Below are 27,248 nucleotides of genomic sequence, written 5' to 3'. Positions count from 1 at the left end.
CTAGAGTTTCTAGAACTTGTATTATTTTTCCTATTCATCTCTTCATAAGCAAGTTGCTTTCAACATTAGCACTAGTCAATCCACCAATAGGTAGAGTTACTAATTGCAGTTCTGAAAGTACCCCATCTTTCTATCAAAGTGCAATGAATGCGAAAGCATATGGACAAGACTAAAAGACAATGAATACGAGAGAAAGGGAGAGAGAAAAGAGACACAAGAACCTAGAAATCTGCAATCAATGAAAGCTGAAATAAAGAGGGCAGATATACAAGGGTTGTTGATGTATCTCCTCCAACCGTATCTCTCCCAACAGCACCTGAAAAGCAAGTGAGTAGGGCAAGCTGCCAGTGGGGCATAAATAGCCCAAATAAAAGGCCATAAAATAATGCAGTCAGCCAAAAAACTGGCCGACCTGATCAGCAACCAGCCAACATTGTCGTAAATGCATAGAATAATCTGTGTTGACCAGCCCGCCAGCCACATGGCATAGTCGCATACCCAAAAAGATGCCCGCACACTGCAACTACTGGAAATGCCCACAAACTTACAAGATAATGAATAATGCCCTCAAGAGTACCTCTAAGACAGAACTGACTGCACCAATGGTAACCTAAGAAATGCTAGTCTAGGGGATGACTAATCTCTAACACCCCCTCTAAAATCCTAGAAATGGCATAAGGCTCAAGGATCTAGACTATTATTGAAGAGGAAGCTGATGAAGTGCTTTCATAAACAAATCTGCGAGATTATCCTCCATCTTACAGTAAACCACATCAATGGTCTCACCCAAGATCTCCTCCTGAATAAAATGGTATTGAATCTCAATGTTGTTCGACCTAGCATGAAACATTGGGTTCTGTACCACAGCAATGCAACTCTCATTGTCACCATGAAGTGTTGTAGAACCTATCTGAGGACAGCCAAGCTCTCATGGTAACCTTCGAAGCGATACCATCTCACATGTGGTAGAAGATGCCGCTCCATACTCCGCCTCTCTGGAAGAAAGGGCAACAATGGACTGCTTCTTGCTACTCTAGAAGAAACCGTAAAATCCTCATTGACATGCCCCATGGGGATTTACTGGGCTCAATATAACCCGTAAAATCCTTAGCCAAGTCGTCCTAAAGTTGCCTAGCTATCTCATCTTCCTCTTTTGGGCTAAACCTATAAAGTTGCCAAGAGATAGGATGGCTACCTCGCAAAGTTTCAATACAATGGTCTAAGGTTTCATGAGATGGCAGAAGTCCATCACATAACTCAAATGAAAAAACATCAATATATTCATGTAATATCGGATCAAAATACTCACTTATATTTGAACTTATATTAAGATTATTATTAAAAGAATTCAAATTATATTGATCATCAAACAATCGAACTTTTTCAGCGAAACAAATATAAATACTAACAATTGGATCAAAAAAACATTGAGTAAACTCCATTGTTAAAATCATATGTACATTATTTTCTATAATCCTAGAGGGTAAAAAATCCTTGATCACATGGAAACGACCATCAAACTGAAAAGAAAATACATGATTTTTATAATCAACATAAAAGAAGGAATATTTTTCAAAAAACCATGACATGCCAAGAATGACATTGACATGGTCAAGGCTTATAAGTCGGAAATCCATGATCTAATGGTACTCTTATATCGAAAGATCCAAGTCTAGCACCATCCGATCCCAACGATTCACCATAGGGCCTTTTGTATATCGGAGATGATAAACTCAATTAGCAAGTACCATGTGGAATCACAATCTCTGCATCAAGGAGAAGAAATAAAATTATCAGGAGAACCATTATCAAATAAAACGGTAACATCTTGGCTATTTATGCACCCTGTGACCTTTAAAAGATCATGCAGGCCAAAAATAGTTTTATTCACGAGACTGCTATTGCTATTGCTAGCATAAATACACCATGAGAAGACATGGTATTAGCAAAGGGAAAGGTTTCGAGAGAGATTGAGAGAAATGTGGATTTGGAACTTCAAAGAATGCGAGAGAGAAACAGAAGAAGTAGAAACATTCTATATTTAGTGCAAGACTGAAGCTTTTTTTAATTTGAAATAAGAAAGGGGATGGTCTTGGTCAAGCACGAAAGGAGTTATATTATCTAGACTTTTTTTTAAAGAAAGATCACAAACTTTAATCGCCTTCTTTCTTTCAAAAAAAGAAGTGATTCTTCATAGTGAAAGAAATTTTAACCACATGGATCAAAAAAACACGCTGTCCTCCACGTTGTCCCTCTAGAAAGGGAATCAACTCCTCCCTTCCCCCAGCATACGTGGCAAAAATTTGGCCCCCTACCATTCAACACCATCATCATCCATGTGTGGTCAATCGCCCCACCCGTCACCACCATCACAACCAAGATGTCCGACTCCACATCCCCATAGATCGTCGACATCGACCTTTGCTCCCTACCCCACCGGTATATATGTGTCTTCCCCCAAGCACTCCTTGTGCTACCTCTCCTTTCTAGGCCACTGAGATTGTTTTGCATCGGCTCTCAACTTATTATGCTCAAGGCAATAAGTCGTATTTGACGCGCACTAAGTCCTCATGAGCAGACGGAGACTTTAAGATCTCTCAAGGTGATAAGTCCTCACCCCACTACGCAAAGGTTTCCCCCACCCATTTTCGGGTTCAGTGGTTACCACGGCCCGCATCTCCTCCATAGCTCACTCCATTGAAAGCCCATGACTATTCCCCGCCCTTGCTCACAATAAGCCTTCCTCTACCCCACCCTCTTCTCCTTAGGTTCGAGAAGACACATCTGGGTGCTCTTCAATTTCTGCTCCTTCTAAGCCCCACATACCTTCTTCAGCACAAACAACAATACTTCCTTCGTCGTCAAACGCCTCTGAGTTCATGATCCATAAGTTGGAATCTCTATCTCTCTTAGAGGGGGATACAAAGGGGGATCTTTTTCCTTTGCCCTCAGAGGGGGCATCTCCTTTTTCTTTAGCTTTAGAGGGGATTCCTACTCCTCTCATTTCAAAGAGGACCCTACTACTCTCGAAGTTCCTCACCCACCATCATTTACTTCTGAGGAGTGGCTTTCTTTCGAGCACTCATTTCCTCTACTTCTACCCAATCTCTAAAGGATCTATCTTCGATCGGGGCCCTTGGATTTTCAACCCCGACTTTGTGACTAGGCCTTTATATTCCTTCTAGCATGGTGTAACGGAGCTAGTGGCTTCTCACCCCAGGTTGTGTTTCAAGTTCTATTGCTTATGTGGTCTCCTAACTATCTTCACACGTCTCATTTAAGGTGGCATTCTCGGATTACACGGTGGATCTTCTTCTCTTCACCTCACTCCTCTTTTGTGCTTCTTTTTGGGCTTGAGAGGGGGTATTGAGAAACCATATCATTCTATATAATTTCTCTTCTTCATTCCCATTTTTGGTTTTAGTTTCCAATCTTCTAGGGCCTTCCAAGAGAGTCGAAGCGCCATACGAGAGACTTCTGTGGGCAAGACTCAAGACTGTTTGTGCATATATATATATATGGCACCTCCCATTCATTCTTCATCCCACTTAACCACATTCACTTCTTTTGAGACTTTCGTCTCTCCTTCCGCCATCTTCTTCATGCACCCTGTCTACTCTGCATCAAGTTTACATTTGGTGTCAATTTCTCCATCCTAGCAACAACACATCCTCAGCTAGCGACATCCCTATATAGTAGGCAACAGCTCTTCTCCCCCTAGTGTTGGCTTCTTACAACTGGTGACAGCTTCCTCCTCCAAGCGTCATTTCCACCTTGCGTTTGACTATCTGGGCTGGTTTTTTTCTCCATCAAGCATCTTCATCCACTAGCAAGCGTCATCACCAAGGTTAGTCGGATCTTGCATTTTGCATCCTAGCTACTCCCTTCATCAGACGTCACACTTCCTAGCTGGCGTCATCATCTTCAGAGATTGTTGACATTTGTGTTTTCAGTTTTTGGCTCTTTCATCTTCTACAATGTCACTCTCCAGCAACTAGCGTCAATCTTCAAGCTTGCATTCATAGACTCAAAGACTCATTATCCTCCAACGGCCGTCTCCTTGCTCCATGCATCATCAGTCTTCATCCTTGATTACAAATTCAAAGGCTTCTTCAGCAATCTCCCTACTCCAAATGACACCTCATCATCCCTGCATTTGCAGACTCAGTGGCTTCTTTGACAATCTCCCTGCTCCAAGGCGTCCTTTGTGCTATGGTACCCTTGTTTCAAATTCACTTCATTATTTCATTCATTCATCTAAGTTTCTCTTCCTTTCTCCTCTCTATGTTTGCCATACACACTGTGTTTCTCCCTACAAACCTTATTGTCTCTCTGGTTGCTTAGTCATTTCTTGACACACCATACTAGCTCTACCTCTCTTCTTCTCTCATTTCAGCATCTATTCCTCTGGCTTTCTCCCTGCTTATCCAACACCATCCCTCCCTCATCACTTGCAATTTCTCTCGCCGAGTCCACTTCTTGGTGCTTTGGCAAGTTCAAACAAGCAAGAGAAATTACATTTTCTCTCTCCCATCTGCAATCTCTCCCCATCATTTGCAATTTCTCTCTCCCTATCATCATATTTTGGTGTCTCTCTCTCTCCTTGACACCCAAAGAGTAAAATTGACAATAAAATTAAGATTAACTTTAATTCTAAAAAGTTGACATTAAAATCAATTGTAGCAATAACATAAACATTAAATGTTAAAACAACACTAAGGTTTAATGTTATACTAACATTAATATAAAATGTTAAACTACTACTAATGAAAAAATTTTGATGCCGATTCGGGCTAGAAGATTTTTAGTTTCCAACAATAATCTGCCATAGCCCCTAAGTGGCAACTCCTCGAACTCCATGTCAAAGTGCAATGAATGCAGAAGCGTATGGACAAGACTAAAAGAAAAGTGAACACGAGAGAAAGGAAGAGAGAGAAGAGACCAAAGAATGCAGAAATCTGCAGTTAATGAATGCTGAAATGAAAAGGGAAAATATGCGGGGAATGTAGACGTATCTCCTAGAGCTCTCTCTCTCCCACCAGCACCTAAAAAGCAAGAGTAGAGGGCAAGCTACCGACCGGGCCTAAATAGGAGGAAATATTGCAATAAAATAATGCATGCAGCCCAGCAAAAACTGACCAACCTAATCAAAAACCTACCGACTGCTGCGCAAACAAATAAAATAATCAGCGATCAGTCCTCCAACTACCACGTGGCATCATCGCATGCCTAATAAACTACCTGTACACTACAATTGCTGGACATAACCACAAATTGACAAGAATAATAAATAATGCCCTTCAAAAGTACCTCCAAGAAAACTAACTGCACCAATGGTAACCTGAGAAATGCTAGTCTAGGGGATGACTAATCTCTAATACCCTCTCTAAAATCCTAGAAGCAGCATAAGGCTCAAGGATTTGGAGTGTTGTTGAAGAAGAAGCTGAGAAAGCACTTTCGTAAACAAATCTGGGAGATTATCCTCCGTCTTGCAGTAAACCACGTCATTGGCCTCATCCAAGATCTGATCCCGAATGAAATGGTATTGAATCTCAATGTGCTTTAACCTAAAAACATTGGGTTCCGTGCCAAAGCAATGCAACTCTCATTGTCGCAATGAAGTCTCGTAGGACCTGTCTGAGGACAACCAAGCTCTCCTAGTAACCTCCGAAGCCATACTGTCTCACATATGGTAGAAGATACCGCTGAATACTCCACCTCTGTGGAATAAAGGAGAACAGTGTGCTGCTACTTGCTACTCCACAAGAGCACACCTACATCCAAAGTAAACAATGTCTTGTCATTGACCTCCAATGGTCAACATCAACCTGTAAGAACCAACCGTGAATCTCAAGTACATGCTGGATAATGAATACCAAGATCAAGGGTCCCCCTCAAAGAACCGCAAAATCCGAATAGCAACCTGCCAATGTACCATATTGGGTTCACTCACGAACCTGGCCAACAGGCCCACAGGAAAGCATAAATCAACCCAAGCGTTTAAAAGCCAAATCAAGGACCCAATCAATTGCCTATAGCAGATAGCATCCGCCGCCGGAGAATCTGCATGGGCCATAGCCTTCCAATTCAGATCCACAAGAGTAGAAATGGCCTTATATCCCTCCATCTCAAATGTAGCCAAAAGCTCCTACACATACCACTGCTGGGAGATGAAAATCCCTTGTGGAATCTAGTAAACTCATGGCCTAAAAAGAAATTAAGAAGGCCCATATCCGTCATCTCGAACACATCATCTAGTACTATCTTAGTCTCCTTGACCTTCTGGGCATGGTTACCTATCAAAATAAGATCGTCCACATAAAGAAAAAACAGTTGAGGTGTGGACATACAATTGGGGATTGGAAGAGGAATGACAAAACCCCAACTTCCCTTGGAGGAACGAGCCTATCTTCTCATTCCAAGCATGGAGCCTGTTTGAGGCCGTAAAGGGCCGCCTTCAACTTGTACACTTGACCATCTAATCAAGAAAAGCCAAGAGGCTACTCAACATAGATATCCTCCTTCAAATCACCATTTAGAAAGGCAGACTTCACATCAAGATGATAAACCAGCCATCTCCTATGATTCGCTAAGGCAAGAATGGCTCTAATGATAGCCATCCAAGCTATAGGTGCAAAGGTGTCATGGGAATCCACCCTTGGTTGTTGTGCGAAGCCCTTTGCAACAAGCCGCACCTTGTGCTCATCCAGAGTACCATCACTATGATATTTGGTCTTGAAGACCCATTTCACACCAATCACCTTACTATGAACGAGCTGAGGCACAAGATCCCAAGTGCCATTCCACTCAATACCATGCAACTCCTGCTCCATGGCCTTCTTCCGATGCTTTGACTACAAAGACTCTTTTACGGAGGTGGGCTCCCTATCCTATATGGCACGGGTCATCAAACAATAGTTAGTACAAACAAGCTCGATAGCATGTGTCTGGTTTCTTCGAGACCGCTACGAACCATCTTGCAGTTGCCACTCCTTAGGGACTCCCTCAATCCTTGAATCACAGAGTGTCTCTTGTCCAATGAGGAAAAGGCCGGATCTCTTAGCGGCGTGCACCATCTACTGAAGTTTCTGAAACATCCACCAACAGTTGCTCAATCAGGGAAGCCGACAGAGAAGTAGTATCATCATCCAAAGAGAAAGAGAAAGTATCTCCATGAGGTGCAAGCTCCAAAGGTACAATCACAGGCACCTAACTATCTTCCAAATCTCCGAGTATGGGGCGCTCATCAAATAGAGCCAACTTTGGATCGACCTCAGTCAAATTCAACAGAGCAAGGTTCCAAAGCATTGCCTAATGCTCAAGGGAGAGAGAGCACTTCCACTCCTCTAGTGGTGGACACCTCTCATATCTAGTGGATCTCAAATATATTCAGCACGTATCCAAGGTACTATCTTGACAGTATGTCTACCATGAGGTCACTATTCAATGTACTAGTCACTACAATTGATATGCATATGGGTATGGTTTTCACTACAGCTTTGAAACTGTACATTTGCATCAGTGTATGATCGTTAAAGTATGGTCATCAATCTATGATCATCAAAGATTGATTATCGGATGTTGGTTTTCAACGGATAATCATTAGTTTTCAGTAGTATTCAACTAGTTTTGTGGAAACTATTGAGATATGCTAATGGGAAATGCATTCTATGGGTTTCTTGCAGCAATATTGGATTCTTTATGAGTCTTATATTTTATGTATACTAACTGGAAATTTTCAGCAAGTGTTTGGCATTATCATGGTTCAACACTAGTGGCCAATGTTGTTTTTACTATGATGCCTTTAGGGAAATTCTAGTGCAGTATGTTTTGCTTTGGCACACTACAATGCAATCGAGGACAATTGCAAGGATTTCAAGGAGGTGGTCTATCATAAGAATGTGAAATTTTATTGCTTTGCTAAGCATTTGATTAAAAGTTAACAAATCTTCAAATGTGACTTGCATATGAGGTACAAATCAATTATTTCACATTAACATGTAGTAGATTGCCTATCGTCCACATCGCCAACCCAATCCGAATCACTCCAACCTGCAAGGACAAGATGAAAGCACCTATACCTACTGGATAGTAGATCCCTATGGAACCAGCCTTCCTTCTTGGAATGGGTGGTGATAACTTGATTTAAGAGTTAATTACAGCAATAAATAAATGCACATAAAATGAAATACACACTTTACCATAACATTTTTGGACAGTAGACACCCTGTTGGCCTCAAAATTGGCGCCCCTTGCGGTATTTCTTTAGCTTCATTCAATTGGAAGGAGTACAACTTTGAAATTCTTCAATCTCCTCCTGCTAACCAATTGCTCTTGCTGTCATAAATGTCCAGCAAGCCTTTTAGGTCATTTGCCCCTTGTTTCACCCAGGACTTCTTCTCCAATTTGACCCTTGGCTGGCCAAATGCTGCCCCAAAATCAATTCGGGATGGGCTGGCTCCTGAAATCCCTTGATAATCTTCAATTACCAGCTGCTGATTTCAGTCCCTTGATCCTTCAATCTCTGGCCTGCTAAACCCTCATTTCTGCTATGAATTAGGGTTTACTGCAGAAATTACAGATCAGCCCACCAAAAATGGCTGAGATCTCCTCCAAATGGCTGAGAATTGCTGAGAATGGCTGAGCATATGCTGAAGGAGATGAGAGAATGCTGTAGAGAGAGAAAATTTTGAGATTTGTCGCAAAGAACTGATCAAAATCAGCTGCTGCCCTGCTGTACCAGCCCCAAACGGATGCACCAACAACAATAGGAGCATCAGAGACTGTGATCTTCAAGAGAAAGTGCATCAGCAGCAATTGTCAGCTTCCCAAGGTCAAGAATATGCAATCTCCATCACCAAAATGGTCTCCAATGGCTGAGAATTGGCCCCAAAAGCTGGCAACAATAGTCCAACAGCTCCAAAATGAAAAAACGAGATTTCCCTCTCCCTTCAGCCCTATTTAGCCTTTGCCCCACTTGCATGGGAAAGTTTTGCCAAGTGGCAGCTTTCTTAATCTATTTTCAGCAATTTCCAGCTACTTAATTAATTTTCAGAATTAATTAATTCTAAAAATTAATTCAGCCCTTAATCCATGCTCAAAAAATTGACCTTGCCCATCCAAAAATTAATTGGCTAGGCCATTTGCAACCCAAAGTGGTCCCATGCATTATTTGACCCTTGGACAAGCATTAATCCATTAATTAATGCCTAGTCCCTAGTGTCACCACTGACACTTAATGGCCAATTAATGGTCTTAGGGGCAAATTGACACCAAAATTCACCTAGAATCTAACAAGTGTAACTTGTTACAACTTTTGCCTTTGACACCCATCTTTTTCACAGGGTCCTTCGGTCTTCAACTGTGAGAAAGTAGCTTGCACCTCACATGTGCAACATATGTGCATCTTTTAATTGCACATTTGATTAATCCTTTAATCAAATGTCAATTAAACATAAGCAAAGCATCAAATTTTCACGTCCTCGTGACACCCTAAGTCGGAGGTCCCTCTCAAAAACTGTAGTATCCTCTGGACAGCCTGTCTAATGCACCTACCGAGGTGCACTCATGAACCCAGCCAAGAGGCCTTCAACAAAATATAGATCAACCCGTGTGTTGAGAAGCCAAATCAATGATCCAATCAGCTGAAATAGCAGGTAGCATCCATCGAAGGAGAATCTGAGTGTGAAGTGGCCTTCCAGTGCAGATCCAGAGGAGTAGAAATGGACCAACAATCCTCCATCTCCAAAGTCACCAAGAGCCCCTGAACATATCTCTGCTAAGAGATGAAAATCCCCCTCTGAGTGTGATAAATCTCGTGCTCCAATAAGAAATGGAGATGTCCTAAATTCGTCATCTCAAACTTCTGACGTAAGGCTGCCTTCGTCTCTTTGACCTTCTGGGCAAGGTCACCTGTAACAATCAAGTCATCAATATACAAAACAAACAACATACGACCACCCGCAAAAGTGTGCACATAAAGCTGCGGATCGACCCTAGAGCGCCGATATCCCAACTTTGCCTGGAGAAACGAATCAATCTTCTTGTTCCAAGCACACGGAGCCTGCTTTAAGCCATACAAGGCCTCCTTCAACCTATAAACCTTCCCATCTGAGAAACCAAAGCCAGGAGGCTCCTCTACATAGATCTCCTCCTTCAAATCACCGTTCAAGCTCGACTTCACATCCAACTAAAAACCGGGGTCATCTCCTATGACCAGCCAAGGCAAGAACAGCACGGATCGTTGCCATACGAGCAGTGGGGGCAAAAGTATCATGGAAATCAATACCTGGGCGCTGAGCAAAACCTTTAACAACAAGGCAAGCCTTGTGCTTGTCCAAAGAGCCATTACTATAGTACTTGGTATTGAAGACCCATTTGACACCAATCACCTTTTTATGAGAGGAACAAGGCACAAGGTACCAAGTGCCATTCCGCTCAATAGCCTTCAACTCAGCTTCTGTCACGAGGACATGTATTTTTGAAACCTCACTTAACATGTGGATTAATTGTTAATCACATGGTTAAGTAAATGTTGCACATGTGAGCTATAACTGGGGTTAGAGTAAATTTACAAGCTCGGGACCCGATGAAATCACGAGATGTCAAAGGCAAAAGTTGCTATAGGTTATGCCGCACAGGTCCTATTTGGTATCTGGTGCCAATTGGTGGCCTAGGTTATTCATTTGGCCATAAATGTCAATTGGTGACACAAGAGAAGTAGGATTTAATGGTACCTAACGCCGATCCAATGGTCAAAGATGATGTAGAGACACTCGCGAATGAAAGTTGCCTAGCTAATTTAATTATTGGCCAATCATATTATCTTTCTGGGCACCGAAATAATTATTAGATTAAATTTCAGTATTTAAAGACTGAAAAGTAATATTTAATTATGGATAATGCTAAAAAAACCATTTCGAAATGTTGCCACTTGTCAAAAATGCCCATACAAGACTGAAAAACGTCTTTAGAGGCTGGAGAGAGGCATTTTTAGTGCATTCAGCCTGCAAAAGAGAGGAAGAAGAGACTGCTGGTCTGATTTGCAGCCATTGGAGGACCTCCTAAGGCAGCCAAGGGCATGAGAAGACCAATCAACAGCAGGTGACAACATCTACAGGCTATTGAGACAGGGCAACAGCAATAAATGACTAGTTTTCTTCAGTTCTTTGCATCTACAAGCTGTTGAGACAGGGCAGCAACAGTAAATGACAGATTTTCTTTAGTTCTTCACGAAGAAAGTCTGAATTTTCTCTCTCCTCAGCAATCTCTCTCATCTCCCAACCATTTCATAGACTTACTCTAAAGATCTCAACATTTGGACCTTGGAGACTAAGAAATTGCAGATTTCTCTACTGTAAACCCTGATCTACATGCAAAAATTAGAGTTTAGCAATAGCCTCGGGAAGCGTGCCCAAAATTGGAAGCTCCAAGACTTGGATTTTTCAGGGTTGAAGGTGAATTTCAGCTAAATTCAAGTGGAGGACTAGCCAGCCATTGAATTTGGGGCATTTCCATTGTCTATGAACTGGGTGAAGGCCAATTAAGTGCCCGAATTAAGGGGCAAATCAGATTGAAGACTTGCTGGTCACTTTGGACAGCAAGGGGAGTTTGGATTGAGAAGGGGAAGGGGATCGGGAGAATCGATAACCAGCCTTCCTCCTCGAACAAGGTGGTAAATCCCTGATTACAACTTAAATACAACAGCAAACAATAAATGCAAATCTGAAAATACAAATTTACCTATCGATCTTGGACAATGCACACCCGATTGGCCCCAAAATTGGCGCCCCTTTTGGTATTTCTTCAACTTTATTGAAGAAAAAGTTGATTTACAATGGGATTCTCTTGATCCCCTTCCAAATCCAAACTCCCCTTGCTGTCCAAAGTGACCAGCAAGTCTTCAATCTGATTTGCCCCTTAATTCGGGCACTTAATTGGCCTTCACCCACTTTATAGACAATGGAAATGCCCCAAATTCAATGGCTCGCTAGTCCTCCACCTGAATTTAGCTGAAATTCACCTTCAACCCTGAAAAATCCAAGTCTTGGAGCTTCTAATTTTAGGCACGCTTCCAGAGGTTGATGCTAAACCCTAATTTCTGCTGCAGATTAGGGTTTACAGTAGAGATATCTACAATTTCTGTAGGACAAGGTTAGACACCGAGATCGAGGCACACAGACCTTACGCGCAGTGAGAAAGACAGAGAGAGTGCCAGTGAGCAGAGTAGAGAGTGAACACGTTTTTCGGTACAATGATGAGTGTACCACTTTAGGTTTTTAGATAGATATATGTATGAAAGTACAATGTGCTAAGGGTGCGTTCACACCCGTACATATATAAAAGGCACAATGGCCCTTTATTCCCAACAACCTCCCACCTAAAGGCAATGTGCCTTGAGAGGAGAAAAGAATCAGCTAAGTCTAGGTATATACAAAGTTAAAATAAATATATCTATCCAACTACCATCATCTGTCGACAATGAGCAAACTGCTCTGCTAGAAGACCCTTCGTCAGAAGGTCTGCAGGATTATCATCTGTATGCACTTTGACAAGCTCAATACTCTTGCTGTCAAGTACATCTCTAATGAAGTGGTACTTCACCTGTATGTGCTTTGTCTTTGCATGAAAGACAAGATTCCGTGCTAGAATAATAGCACTCTGACTATCACAATGGAGAACAGGTAACTCCATGATGCCAAGCTCTCCCACCAAACGTGAAAGCCATAAAGCCTCCTTGCATGCCTCAATGGCAACTACATACTCTGCCTATGTAGTAGACAATGCAACACACTTTTGTAGCCTGGAGATCCAAGAGACTGTCCTCCTGTGAAAGTAAACACATACCCATAAGTGGACTTCCTGCAGTCCACATGACCAGCATGGCCTGCATCCGTAAAGCCAACAACAGATGCCTTCTGCTTTCCAAAGCAAATGCACAACTCCTTTGTGTCTTTGAGGTATCTCATAATACCTTTTACTGCATCCCAATGCTTTTTGTCAGGGATTGCCATATATCTGCTAACCACTCCCACTGCAAAAGCAATGTCAGGACGTGTAGCAACCATAGCATACATCAAACTGCCAACAGCTGAAGCATATGGTATCTTGGCTATTTCAGCCTTCTCATCATCAAATGTAGGGCTGTCCTCTGCACTGAGTTTCACATATGGAGGCAATGGAACCCCAATTGTTTCCCCCCCCCTCCATATTGAAACACTGCAAAACTTTGGAGATATACTCCTGCTGAGATAGATAGAGTAAGCCTTTAGATTTATCTCTGAGTATTCGCATGCCAAGAATGTGATTTGCATCACCCAAATCCTTCATGTCAAAGCTGCCATGAAGACTTTCCTTCAGTGAATCCAAGGCATGAGTATCCCTGCCAACAATCAGCATGTCATCTACATACAAAACCAAGATAATCAGGCTGCCATCTGCTGCCTTCTTCGTGTACAAGTAGTGATCCACTTGACTTCTATGAAAGCCTTGGGACTACATGAATGTATCAAACTTATAATACCATTCTCTTGATGCTTGTTTCAGCCCATACAAACTCCTTTTGAATTTACATACCATTTTTTCTTTCCCTTGTTCAACAAACCCTTCAGGCTGCTGCATATAGATGTCTTCATGCAGATCACCATGTAAAAACACAGTCTTTACATCCATCTGTATGAGCTCCATATCCTCAACTGCAACCAAGCCCAAAATGGTTCTCAATGTAGTCATCTTGACTACAGGAGAGAAAATCTCATCAAAGTCAATTCCATGCTCTGCTTATACCCCTTTGCAACCAATCTTACTTTGTACTTGGGTGAGGAACCAAAAGTGACCTTCATTTTATAAACCCATTTGCATCGAAGGGTTTTCTGCCCTTTAGGCAACTGCACCAAGTCCCAAGTGCCATTTTTTTCAAGAGATTCAATCTCTGACAGCATGCCTTTATACCATTTCTTGATGTCCTGTCTGTCCATTGCTTCCTTGAAGCAAGACGGTTCACCACGGTCCGTCAACATGACATACTCAGCCACATTAATTAATGCATTTACAGGACTTTGGCTCAAGTTTGCTGCATTTTTCTTTACGAATGTGCATAAAAGCCTCGCAGCCAAACACTTTCAAATGAGCATATGAAGGTGGCTTGCCCGACTACACTTCTTGGGAAACTTCCCCTCCCCCCCCCCCACAAAGACTTGTTTGGTGACCGATTAATCAAGTGAACAGCTGTCATAACAACCTCTGCCCAAAAACCATGGGCTAATGCAACATGAGACAGCATCGTACGGACCTTATCCTGTATGGTCCGATTCATACGCTCGGCAACTCCATTTTGGGGTGGATTATGAGGGACAGTGAGCTCCCTCTTTATCCCTTTGTTGTCACAAAATGCCTGAAAAGCTTTGGACACATATTCCCCACCATTGTCAGAGCGAAGATACTTAAGTGTCTTATCTGCCTGATTTTCAGCCAATGCCAAGAATTTTGTAAACTTGTCAAGCACTTCATCCTTGCTACGAATAGGGTAAACCCATACTTTCCGTGTAGCATCATCGACAAAGGTAACAAAATATTTCTTTCCCCATAAAGATAATCCTGGCATTTGACATACATCCGAATGTACTAACTCTAGAGGAGAAGATTTCAAAGAAAGAGACTTTTTGTGAGACGTTTATGCATATTTGCCATAAATGCAATGATCACAATGCTCAAAATCAGCATAACGAAGACAAGGCAAGTATCCCAAACAAGAAAGCACTTTTATTCTTATTTGACTCATGTGTCCCAACCAGCCATGCCACAAAGAAACACTTGGCTGCTCGGTCACGGCAACAACATGGTCACGCACACTAGATACATGAAGTGGATACAACGTATCACTCTTGCAACCTCTGGCAATAATCCTAGATCCCTTACAGATCTTCCATTTTCCATCACCAAAGGTGGTATAAAAACCATCATCATCTAGCTGCCCTGTGCTAATCAAGCTTTTCTTGAGCTGAGGTACATGCCGTACATGCTGAAGTGTAAAGATAGAGCCATGCGGAAACTGTAACTGCGCACTATCAATACTTGCAATCTCACATGCATAGTTGTCCCCAAGATGAACAACACCATATCCACCCCCTGTATAGGCGAAAACCACTCATGATGAGGGGTGACATGAAAGGAAGCACCTGAATCAAGAATCCAAGTATGCATGTCATCATTTGTATCTGCAAGTAGAGCATGTGCACCAAAATGTGAAGAGACAAAGAGTACATCACTCCCACTGTCACTGTCATGAGTGACTACATTCACCTCTTTAATCTTTACACTGTTCTTCTTAGGCTGACTGTCCTTCTTCTCTTCCTTGCAATCATCTGTCTTCTTGCCTTTTCCTTTCTCTTTCTTCCATTTGTAGCAATCACATTTAAAGTGATCCTTCTTGCCACAATGATGGCATTCAACATCTTTGCCACGTGATTTACTGCGTCCCTTGCCATCATATTTGCCCTTTTACTGTGATCTGCCCCTAGTATGCAAAGCACTGGAAGACTTACTGAATGCATTGTTCTGCCGATTCATCTCTTCCATAAGTAGAGCACTCTCTACATCAGCATACAAAAGGATCACATTAGAATTGCTCATAGCAGTCCTGAATGTATCCCAACTCTCTGGTAGAGTGCAAAGCAAAAAAGTAGCCTTAAATTCCTCATCAATCATGAACTTCAAGGCAACTACCTGGCTGAAAATGGAGTTAAACTCACTCAAGTGAGTAGACATTGATGTACCTTCTTTCATACGCAAATCCATAAGCTTTTTCAGCCAATACACTTTACTTGCAGCGCTCTTCTGTGCATACAGTTCTTCCAGTCTAGTCCATATAACATGTGCAGAATCCAAACCTTCAATGTTGGAGAGCAAGGCATCAGAAATCGATAGCTCTATGGTTGAGCGTGCAAGCTCATTCAACTCATCCCAATCATCCTAATCCATGTCCGCGGGCTTTGCCCCTTTGGTTTTAATCGGCTTTGCCTGCTTCTTTTGTAACAGGATATTGTAGCACTGTTTTTGCCACACTGCAAAATTATGTGCGCCTTCAAGCTTCTTTAAATGCATCAAATTACTGCTGTCATTGCTGCCAGCCATGGTTTTCCGCCCAAATGTGACCAAAAAACCAGTAAATGCAGGCCCAAACTGTCACCCAAGTGACCAAGGTACAAATAGGTACCAATCAGCAATAAATGACCACGTAGAAGTACAGATTTCAAATCTGTAATTAAGTTTTCAGTGAAATTGAAAGAATTTCACTAAAATGTGAAAAGCCCTAAATTTCCCAGGCAAATGTGCACCGACTTTGCAATTTCTGAGTCAGATTGTCCAATTCTGTGTTGAGATCCCCAAATTCGAGAAAAGCCCCAAATTTTTGAGCCGATTTTGCACAGATCTGAGATCTTGTGCTTACGCACGTGAAACCCTGTCAGTGTGTATAAGCAATTTTCAAAAAAAAAAGAATTTTTTGAAAAAGTTCTAACGGGGACGGGTCCGTTGAGCCGCCAGGCGTCGTCGTGAGCCTGGAAACCCGCCGGCTGGTCGCGCTCATCAGCGCCTGTTGCAGTCGCGTCGCCTGACCGTCACGCCGCCTGTTCGCCGTTCGCACTGGTCACTGTGACTGCCGTGCAGTCGCCCACTCACGTGCAACTGTCACCTGACCGTCATGCGACTGACCTATCTAGTCACCTGCTGCAGTCGACTGTCACTGCCTATTGCTCCTATCAACTGCCTCTCAACTGCTACTCGTCAGACTCCTACAACACACGAGCCTGCCTGCAACCTGCCCGTTGCTCCTGTCGGCTGCCTCTTGCCAGCTCTGATACCAATTTGTAGGGCAAGGTTAGGCACGGAGATCGAGACAGACAGACCTTACGCGCAGTGAGAGAGAGAGAGAGAGTGCGAGTGAGCAGAGTAAAGAGTGAACACGTTTTTCGATACAATGACAAGTGTACCACTTCAGGTTTTTAGATAGATATATGTATGAAAGTACAATATGCTAAGGATGTGTTCACACCTGTGCAGATATAAAAGGCACAATGGCCCTTTATTCCCAACCTCGAAGGGTCCAAACGCTGAGATCTTCAGACAAGTCTATGACATGGCTGGGAGATGAGAGAGAATACTGATAAGAGAGAAAATTCAGACTTTCTTCTCGAAGAATTGAAGAAAATGTCATTTACTGCTGCTGCCCTATCTCAACAGCTTATAGATGCAAAGAACTAAAGAAAATCAGTCATTTACTGCTGTTGCCCTGTCTCAACAGCTTGTAGATACAAAGAACTAAAGAAAATAAGTCATTTATTGTTGCTGCCCTGTCTCAACAGCTTGTAGATGTCGTCACCTGCTGTTGATTGGTCTTCTTATGCCGTTGGCTACCTTAGAAGGTCCTCCAATGGCTGCAAATCAAACCAGCAGCCTCTCCTCCCTCTCTCTTGCAAACTGAATGCACTAAAAATGCCTCTCTTCAACCTCTAAAGACGTTTTTCAGTCTTGTATGGGCATTTTTGACAAGTGGTAGCCTTCCCAAATGGTTTTCCCAGCATTATCCATAATTAAAAATTAATTTTCAATCTTTAAATACTGAAAATTAATCTAATAATTATTTCGATGCCCTGAAAAATAATTTGATTCGCCAATAATTAAATTGGCTAGGCAACTTTCATTCCTGAGTGTCGGTACACCATCTTTGACTATTAGATGCCACTTCTCTAGTGTCGCCAATTGACATTTATGGCCAAATGAATGGCCTAGGCCAACAATTGGTACCAAGTACCACCAAGTACCTGTGCAGCATAACTTATAGCAACTTTTGCCTTTGACATCCCGTGATTTCCTTGAGTCCAATGCTCGTAAATTTACTCTAACCCCAATTGAAGCTCACATATGCAACATTTACTTAACCATGTGATTAAAAATTAATCCACATATTAAGTAAGGTTTCAAAAATGCATGTCTTCATGATAGCTTCAATCGCTTTCTGCCAATGATCGAACTGTAAAACCTCCTTCAAGGAGGTAGACTCTCTATCCTGCATAACACGGTACATTAAACAATAGTTAGAGCAAACAAGCTCCATAGGATATGCCTGGTGCCTCCGTAACCTCTATGATCCATCCTGCAGTTGTCACTCCTCACGCACCCCCTCGATCCCTAAATCTCGAAGCGTGTCATGGGCCCAACGAGAAGGAGGCCAAATCTCGCCTCGACGCTCTCCATCTACTGAAGTTTTTGGAAGATCCACTGATAACGGAGGAGAAATTGGTGAATCCGGTGGCTGGGAACTAGGCTCCTCATCCGAAGAAGAGTTCTCAAGAGACACGGGCTCGAAAGGAACAATCGTTGGGGCCAACTATCACCAAGATCTCCAAGAACAGGGTGGTCCTCACCCCCCTCATGGGCTGAAATCTCCACAAACCGAACGTCGCGGCTCGTGTAGACATCCCGTTTAACAGGATCATACAATCGGTAGCCTTGAGACTGCGAGCTATAGTCCAAAAACACCTATCTTTTGGAAGCCACTTCAAATTTGTAACGCTATGTCTTTGGGTTGTGAACATACACATCACACCCAAAGACCCTAAAATAAGAAACATCTTGCTTTGACCCAAAGTACACCTCATAAGAAGTTATATCAACAACAACAGAAGTAGGGGAACGAATAAGGATGTGAACTACAGTAGCCACAACCTTAGCCCATAGACACTAAGGTGTCTGACGATGCTTCATCATGGTACAGGCCATCTCGATCACACTACGATTCTTCTGCTCCAAGATGACATTCTCCTGAGGGGTGTTTGTATTGGCAAACTCCTGTTGAATACCACGATCTGCACAAAAACAAGCAAACTCATTAGAAACAAATTCTCCATCCTTGTCCGATCGTAAGGTCTTCAACTTCCGCCCCAATCAATTCTCCTCAAAGAGCAACCAATCCTTATAGTTGGAGAAAGCCTCCGACTTCAGGTTCAAGAAATAGGCCCATGTCATCCTAATGTAATCATCCACAATTAGCATGAAATACAAGCTTCCTCTAAGGGACTCTTGAACCAGCCTTCCTTCTTGGAATGGGTGGTGATAACCTGATTTAAGAGTTAATTACAGCAATAAATAAATGCACATAAAATGAAATACACACTTTACCATAACATTCTTGGACAGTAGACTCCCTGTTGGCCCCAAAATTGGCGCCCCTTGCGATATTTCTTTAGCTTCATTCAATTGGAATGAGTACAACTTGAGATTCTTCAATCTCCTCTTGCTAACCAATTGTTCTTGCTGTCATAAATGACCAGCAAGCCTTTTGGGTCATTTGCCTCTTGATTCACCCAGGACTTCTTCTCCAATTTGACCCTTGGCTAGCCAAATGCTGCCCCAAATCAATTCGGGATGGGCTGGCTCCTAAAATCCCTTCATAATCTTCAATTATCAGCTGCTGATTTCAGTTCCTTGAGCCTTCAATCTCTCGCACGGATCCCAAGGTGGCTGCTAAACCCTAATTTCTACTGTAAATTAGGGTTTACTGCAAAAATTGCAGATCAGCCCACCAAAAATGGATGAGATCTCCTCCGAATGGCTAAGAATGGCTGAGCATGAGCTGAAGGAGATGAGAGAATGCTGTAGAGAGAGAAAATTCTGAGATTTGTCGCGAAGAACTGATCAAAATCAGCTGCCCTATTGTACCAGCCCCGAACGGATGCACCAACAACAATAGGAGCATCAGAGACTGTGATCTTCAGGAGAAAGTGCCAACTTCCCAAGGTCAAGAATATGCAATCTCCATCACCAAAATGGTCTTCAATGGCTGGAAAAAGGCCCCGAAAGCTGGCAGCAACAGTCCAACGCCTCTTCCCAACAGTCCAAAATGAAAAAACGAGATTTTCCTCTCCCTTCAGCCCTATTTAGCCTTTCCCCCACTTGCATGGGAAAGTTTTGCCAAGTGGCAGCTTTCTTAATCCATTTTCAGCAATTTCCAACCATTTAATTCAGCCCTTAATCTATGCCCAGAAAATTGACCTTGCCCATCCAAAAAATTGGCTAGGCCATTTGCAACCCAAAGTGGTCCCATGCATTAATTGACCCTTGGACAAGTATTAATCCATTAATTAATGCATAGTCCCTAGTGTCACCACTGACACTTAATGGCCAATTAATGGTCCTAGGGGCAAACTGATACCATAGTTCACCTAAGAACCTAACAAGTATAACTTGTTACAACTTTTGCCTTTGACACCCATCTTTTTCACAGGGTCCTTGGGCCTTCAACTGTAAAAAAAAGTAGCTTGCACCCCACATGTGCAACACATGTGCATCTTTTAATTGCACATTTGATTAATCCTTTAATCAAATGTCAATTAAACATAAGCAAAGTATCAAATTTTCACGTCCTCATGACAAGCTCCGCCCTCATCGGTCCATAAAAGATCGGTAGAAATAAGCTCCAAGGGTGTTGAAGATTACCTCGAAGCCTTGCTGGGAATAACATCACGAGTTTGCTTCCCACGGATGCAGGATACACAAGGTTGCTAGCTCACCACAATATCCGGCAAACCTCGAACAAATTGGTCCTTAAACACCCTCCGAAGGTAATCAGAATTGAGGTGACCAAACCCAGCATGCCAAAGCTCGAACTAAGTTTGAGAGGTAAGAAGAAGAGAAGTCAAGGTAGAAGAAGACCACAACTTGTAGACTCCATTCTCCTCGTAACCTGAAAAAAAAACATGTCTTGATCCTTGATCAAGAATCCGAAAATAATCCACATCAAATTCAACCAAAAGGCCAAGGGCACAAATCTTGTACACCGAGAGAAGATAATACCCCAAAGCCGACACATAAAGTACCTCTGATACATGGGCACCGCCACGTCCATCTGGAATAAGATGCATGTTGCCCCGTCCGTGAATAGAAATAGACGCACTATCACCAATGAGAATCTGACTATGGAAAGGCCTCAGATGAGCAACACCTGTTAAAGAAAGAGTCATGTGCCAAGAGGCACCACTGTCAACCATCCACTCCCGAGTGTATAGGGTCATCGACGCAGCATCACAAGCCGTTAGGGTCGAATCCTCAACCACCTCCAAATGAAGGAAAGCAACTAATGAGGGGACAACCACCCCTCCAGAATCCTTTGAAGATTTCTCCTTCTACTTCTACTTCTTCTTCTTGTCGGGGCAATCCTTCTTCTAGTGACCTGTTTCGCCACAAATGTGACAAGTAGACTCCTTGTCTTTGTCCTTCTTAGATTTGACCTCCTTTTGGTCCTTCCCCTTCTTCTGAGAGGATTGACCAACCAAAGCCTCAAACTTCAAAGCATTGGTTCCTTTCAGTTGCTCCTCTTGGTCCAAGACCATAGGAACCAACTCTTCCCACCGAAGAGTCTGAGACCAACCTGAAGCAATCAAGGCGGAATAAAAACCATTGAAGCAAGGCAGTAACTGTGAAAGGAGAATTATCGCCATGTCTTCAGAAGTGATCACCTTCCCTACATTTTGAACCTATATCTGAAGCTGCCTTAGCTTGTTGATATGCTCCCACATGGATGATGACTTGTTGACACTCATGGTCCGCATCTACGCTTCCAAAGAGACTGGCTTAATGACGGTCATCCGATTATGCACCTGATCCAACTCCAACCATCTCCCAAGCCACCGTCAAATGCTCGATATGAGAGATAACAGTTGTAGTACATGAGAGAAATAAAAACGAGCGAATACGAGCATTGGGTTTATTCCAATGTGCCTGAGCCTTTGCCAACTCCACCTTCTCACTGGAAAAGAGTCTAGACTCCTCACACCAAGAAGGGCAATGCCGTGATGGATAGCCTCCATAACAAGCTCCACCAAATCATACAACTCCAATATGGCAAGCATCATGACCCGCCAAATGCAATAGTTCTCGCCATCAAGCTTTTAATCTAATGGAAGAGCCGGTAGGATAGGCACCTTCCGGTCCATGATTGCCTGAAACTCTGTCTTGGCCTTAGAAGATATCTTCACCTACAATGCCTGCATAAAACACAAAAACATCCCCCTTTGACTGTGAAAATGCAACCTTCTAGGACTATGGTTTGCTTGTCCTGCTCCTTCTTCACCCACCGGAGGCAATGAAAAGGTAAAATCTGCACTTGAAGGCCAAAAACTCAACCTTCCTCCTCTTGGAACAACAGTAACTTCACCAACTTTGATCCTTTCATGCACACCCACTGTCGCTTCAGCCTTGTTCCAATGCGCAGTCCTACAACTCACCCTCAAACACTAGAAACGCAACCTTGTGTCGCACTGAAATCTCCTCTTCGAATGGGTTCTTCACTTAGTCAGTCTGTCGTCATTGCTCTGATACCATGTCAAAGTGCAACGGTGCAGAAGTGTGGGACCAAGACTGAGTAGGGTGAACACGGAGAGAAGAGAGAGAGAGAGAAAGAGACAGAAGAACATGAAGATCTACTGTATAAAGTATGCTGAATACAAAGGAATGCAGATATGTACACAAGCACAATCCGTATGTCTGTGTATCTCGACCTCGACAATGTCTCCCTGCTAGACACCTCAAAGTTTGCTGCAATCTGCCCGATCTCTGCCCTGAAATCTGCAACTGCAAGAATAAGAGAGTGCTGATGGCAGGCTATTTAGAGCTTGAAGAAAAAGCAAAAAACTGTCAGGTCGGCTACATTAAGTGCAGCCATACATGGGCACAATCCGTATGTCTGTGTATCTCAACCTCAACAATGTCTCCCTGCTAGACACCTCAAAGTTTGCTGCAATCTGCCTGATCTCTGCCCTGAAATCTGCAACTGCAAGAATAAGAGAGTGCTGATGGCATGCTATTTATAGCCTAAAGAAAAAGCAAAAAACTGTCAGGTCAGCTGCATTAAATGCAGCCAACTGTGCTGAAATCTGGCCAACTGGACGGCACAGTCCAACTGGACTGCCACGTGGCAGTCCCCGACTGCATCCTGCATGGCTGCTGCTGACATGGCACTACTAACGTGGCAAACCTGCTCTGCACGCCAAACTCTCTCAAATGACTGCCTGGCTGGAAAACTGCATATGTACACAGCCTAACTGAGAAAAATGCCTGTCCAGGGGATGACAATCTCTAACACCTTCCAACGTCCAAGAAATGACCACCAAGCAGTCAAGTAGCAAAACACACTTGAGCAGCAGTAGAAAACTTGAACAGAGGTGTCCAGCAGTCACAAACGGTCAAAAATTGTAAGATGCAGGGTTTGGGAAGACGTCGATTCTGACGATATGTGAAAAATGACTAGAACAGCAGGGCAAAAGGATAGAGAAGCAGGGAGACAGAACTGGAAGAGTAGGGTGAAGCACTGCAAATGAAAATGCAAACACAGCAAAAGAGGGAGAAGGCTAGCAATGAAGATACACAGCCAGCTTGCAAATATTGCTAGGCAATGATAGGCAATAGAAGAAGATTACACGAACAAGCTAAAAATGAATGAACACAAAAAGAGAGATGCATCTAAATAATGGAAGAAGCCAATACAAGGCTCAGCCCCTGATAATGGAAAAAGCTGATATAAGCCTCAGGCCCAGCATGTGCTACAGGGTGTAACTGCAATGAGGGAGCTAGGAGTGAGATACAAACAAGGTCTTTAACTTATGCAAGTATAGGCCAACTGACACATGAGCCTATAAACGGGTAAGACTAACCTAAAATCCTCTAGGATGGTGATCAGCGTCTCAGGCCAAAAAATGGATGTGGCCCAAAAACTAGTGGCAAAGGAAAAAATGACAACAAGCAACCAAAATCACTGGACCCAAACACAGCTCCTAACATCCCTCACAAACTTTGTGTAGGGCTCACAAGCAAGAAGTGACCGTGTACACTAAAAACTCCATGTCTTGAAACTCTACAATATAAGAGGGCTATCTAGCTGTTGAGCTAAACTTGGCTGACTAGACCTTGCCTCATCAAGCATTCCACATTGGCATACCCTATCACATCATCACCCGTGCCTTCAAACTACTAGCCCATATGATGTGTTATTTATGCATGGCTGACCTTTCACACACGTTTACACACAGTTTTCCTATGTTTGTACTTTGATCCCAATCCACATTTTGTCCTTTCCCATCACTTTCAGTTTAGACTTGATGGCATGGTCACATCAAACACGATGGTATAGATGGAACAATGCTCCTTTTCGTAATGGGAACAAGGACACCAAAAATATTTGGGAGCACCACATCACTATAGAGATTGATAAGCTTTGCATCATAAGATGATGCAAAGCCCAAAACATATAACTACTTCAATGTGGCATTGCTCAACAGTCATATGATTAAGAAGTGATTGATTTCACCCATATACACCCTAAGATAGCTTCATCACACTATGCAATGTTTGTTGAACAAGAATGGGACTAGTGATGCTTATGACACATGTTCCCAGGTTCCTTAAGCCACGGAACAGAGTTCCACATGACTAAGGCTGATGGTCCCTATGTCACCACAACGTTGCCCCTATTCATATGCCAAGATTCCCACTCCCCTGTATGGCTGTGTATTTGGCTACCCGACTGTCAGCCAGCAATGCCCCATACTCAGACATCCCCTGATCTACACTAACCACATGCTCATGCATACCGACCCCATGTCCAACTGACACCTCCCCAAGTGGATTACAAACTAAGTCCACCCTATCTAGTAGCTGTGATTCTAAACCATTGCAGTCCGGTGGTTCCAAGGCACACCCATCAGGAAGTTAGTCCATGGTAGCTGAGCTTCTAGCTCCAAATCCTAAGCATCGACAATCTTGGTCAAAATCAACACCCGGTGATGCCATATTAAAAGTCTACCAATCTCGCGGCCTAAATCTCGCCTTTAATCTGCATTCATATTCTTCCTAAAAATTATTTTCAGCTTTTTGTCTAGCATCCGAAGGAACAATCTGAGAAACCCAGAAGCTCTTAAATCCGATGTAAGTGGGATAGTGGACGTACCCTTAGGGTTTTTGCGCTTGCGCTTGCATTTGTAATGGTGGACAGTGGTGAGCATCCACGGCTGCATGGGGAAAATAACAGGGGGCCTCTCGCAGACCCCTGAGAAGAGGAGGTTTCCCACAGGGCCGACAGGAGATTTGCGGGCGGCTGAGGCGAAGGCGGGGCACGCGTGCCTCAGAAGGCCCTGCACGAGTCTTCTCGCCATTCTGTTCGTACTGCGGAGATCAAAGTTTGTATTGCTGAGGAGGCGTCGCGCCCATTTTTGCTCGACTGACCAAAATCCCAGCCATGTCGTACTTTCTTCAAACCTTTTTTGGCCTGGATATTAGAAAGGGGGTTTCCTGTGGGAGTTTTATAGGGTAGAGGATCCACTAATAGGATGGTTGGGCCCCTAGAAGCGCATCACGCACAACCCCCAATCAAAGCTCGATTCTTCGGTAGTCTTATGTTACCTTTCTGACTTGCAAACCAATGGCAACAAGGCTCGATTCTTCGGTAGTCTTATGTTACCTTTCTGACTTGGAAACCAATGGCAACAAGGCTCACTTCATTGTGATTGGCCTACTTTGCGACCTTCTTCTCCCTTGAGTTGTGGCCTTCTTCTATCATAATGGAGAGGGCAGTGGTGAAGAACATATGTAGTTGTTGATTACAAATTAAAAATCACTTGAAAGAGACAAATAACTTTTATGCAAGCTATCAAGATATGGTCATTTGATATGTTATAGTCTAGAAGCATGAAAAGTTTTGGTAACCTTATATTGGCACAATCAAACCTGGCAATTGTGCAATGCGAGCTTGTGAGGCTACACCTTACTTGCTTCATGTTTTTGTGATGTTACAAAAGGGACAAAGGAGAGCCACCCATATCCCTAGAGCTAAGAGGAGTTGTCAACCATGATAGGAGGATGTGGAGAGTGAGGAGCATTATATATGGAGATGCATGGCTTGTGCCATTCCAATCAAGAATATCTACACTCTCTTGTGCCCTCCTCCAATTAGTTGTGGAGTCCTTAGATGAGTCGACAACTAGGCCAATTCCCTAATTTTAGAGGATTCATGCATCATTACTTCAATAGGGTCTCATATGGAGGGATGAAATCACAACTTATTGATTTCTTTCCAACAATGATTACATGCATGATCCCTACGCAGAGAGGGATGACACTATAGAAAGTGGAGATAAGAGCTACATGTTGATCGTGGGTGTAGAGGTAAAAGATTGAAGAGAGATTATGCAAACTACCAATGACACGAGCAACACCTCCTTTAGGATTGCAATAATGCCCTCATTGTACCAAACATCAAGATCCACTATAGGATATTTGCTAAAATTATCAAGATTTTGGTCTAAAGCGACCACTGCCAACATAATGCCATCTACTATAATAAAAGCTAAGGATGAAATTTTGAGTAGCAATAATATATTTACAAGCTACAGAGTCTTGATCTATCTCACATATAATTTTCCCTTCTGTCCTAGTGTCCCATCCCTCATCAACAAATTGTATAACATGATCATATGCTAGTCTCTTCACTGAAAGCATAGCCTTTGATTTTCTTATCTTAACATTAGAAAAGAAGTCAACAAATATATTAATAGACACGAACAAAGTAACTTTGCTTAGCCTACTTGAGATACTAGGTTGAAAATATTTTACATCTATAGCCCTCACTAGTAGCTGGACTTGGCAAAGGCCACTCAATGTTGCCAGGTGGCACCTACGCAAAGGAATGAGCGCCTCAAATGGTTCTCCTTTGTGTGTACATTGGCGGGATGAGAGCCTTAAATAGTTCTCCGTCAATGCGGGGCAAATTCCTAAGAATTGTCTTAGGTGGAAGGTCGATGGGGATGCCTATCCTTTCCGGGCGTCAATGCAAGAGTGAACATGGGTGGTACCATTTTATCCACACGAGTATTAACGTCTTCGTGAAATAATTATTATATGGAATTCCAAATTAATTGATTTATGTGGCTAGCTACAATTATTCAGTTGGTTATTATTCTAACATGATTTTTTGAATTTTTGGCAGCTGATGTGTAGAGCAAGAGCTTTGCTTGTAGATGGGCTATTGCATCAAGAATGTCCTGGATGCTGATGCCGTCATTGGTCAGCACTTCTTCCTGATATGGGAACTTTCAACTAATTCACGTACAAAATGATATCTCATATCAATATGGTAGAGTTCAATGCTTAATTTTGATCCTTGAATGACAGAGATTGATGCTTTATTATCGGTGAAGATTGGA

General features: G+C 42.8%; 1 protein-coding gene across 1 annotated transcript in view; it reads right to left on the bottom strand.

Moving 5' to 3' along the window:
• Window positions 1–25,329, bottom strand: part of LOC148038469 (protein translocase subunit) — a 32,558-nt gene extending 7,229 nt beyond the window's left edge. The window contains exon 1 of the mRNA XM_087672380.1: window positions 24,998–25,329. Coding sequence (XP_087528506.1) covers window positions 24,998–25,202 — 205 coding nt within the window. The 5' untranslated portion in view covers window positions 25,203–25,329. The remainder of the gene's footprint in view (window positions 1–24,997) is intronic.
• Window positions 25,330–27,248: the final 1,919 nt, after the last annotated feature.

This window comes from Lygodium microphyllum, chromosome 3 (assembly GCF_053477565.2).
Source record: "Lygodium microphyllum isolate KBCC chromosome 3, Lygodium_microphyllum_v1.1.10, whole genome shotgun sequence".
NCBI lineage: Eukaryota > Viridiplantae > Streptophyta > Polypodiopsida > Schizaeales > Lygodiaceae > Lygodium > Lygodium microphyllum.
Note: the sequence above shows the minus strand (reverse complement) of the source record. Positions and strands in the feature narration are given on the sequence as shown.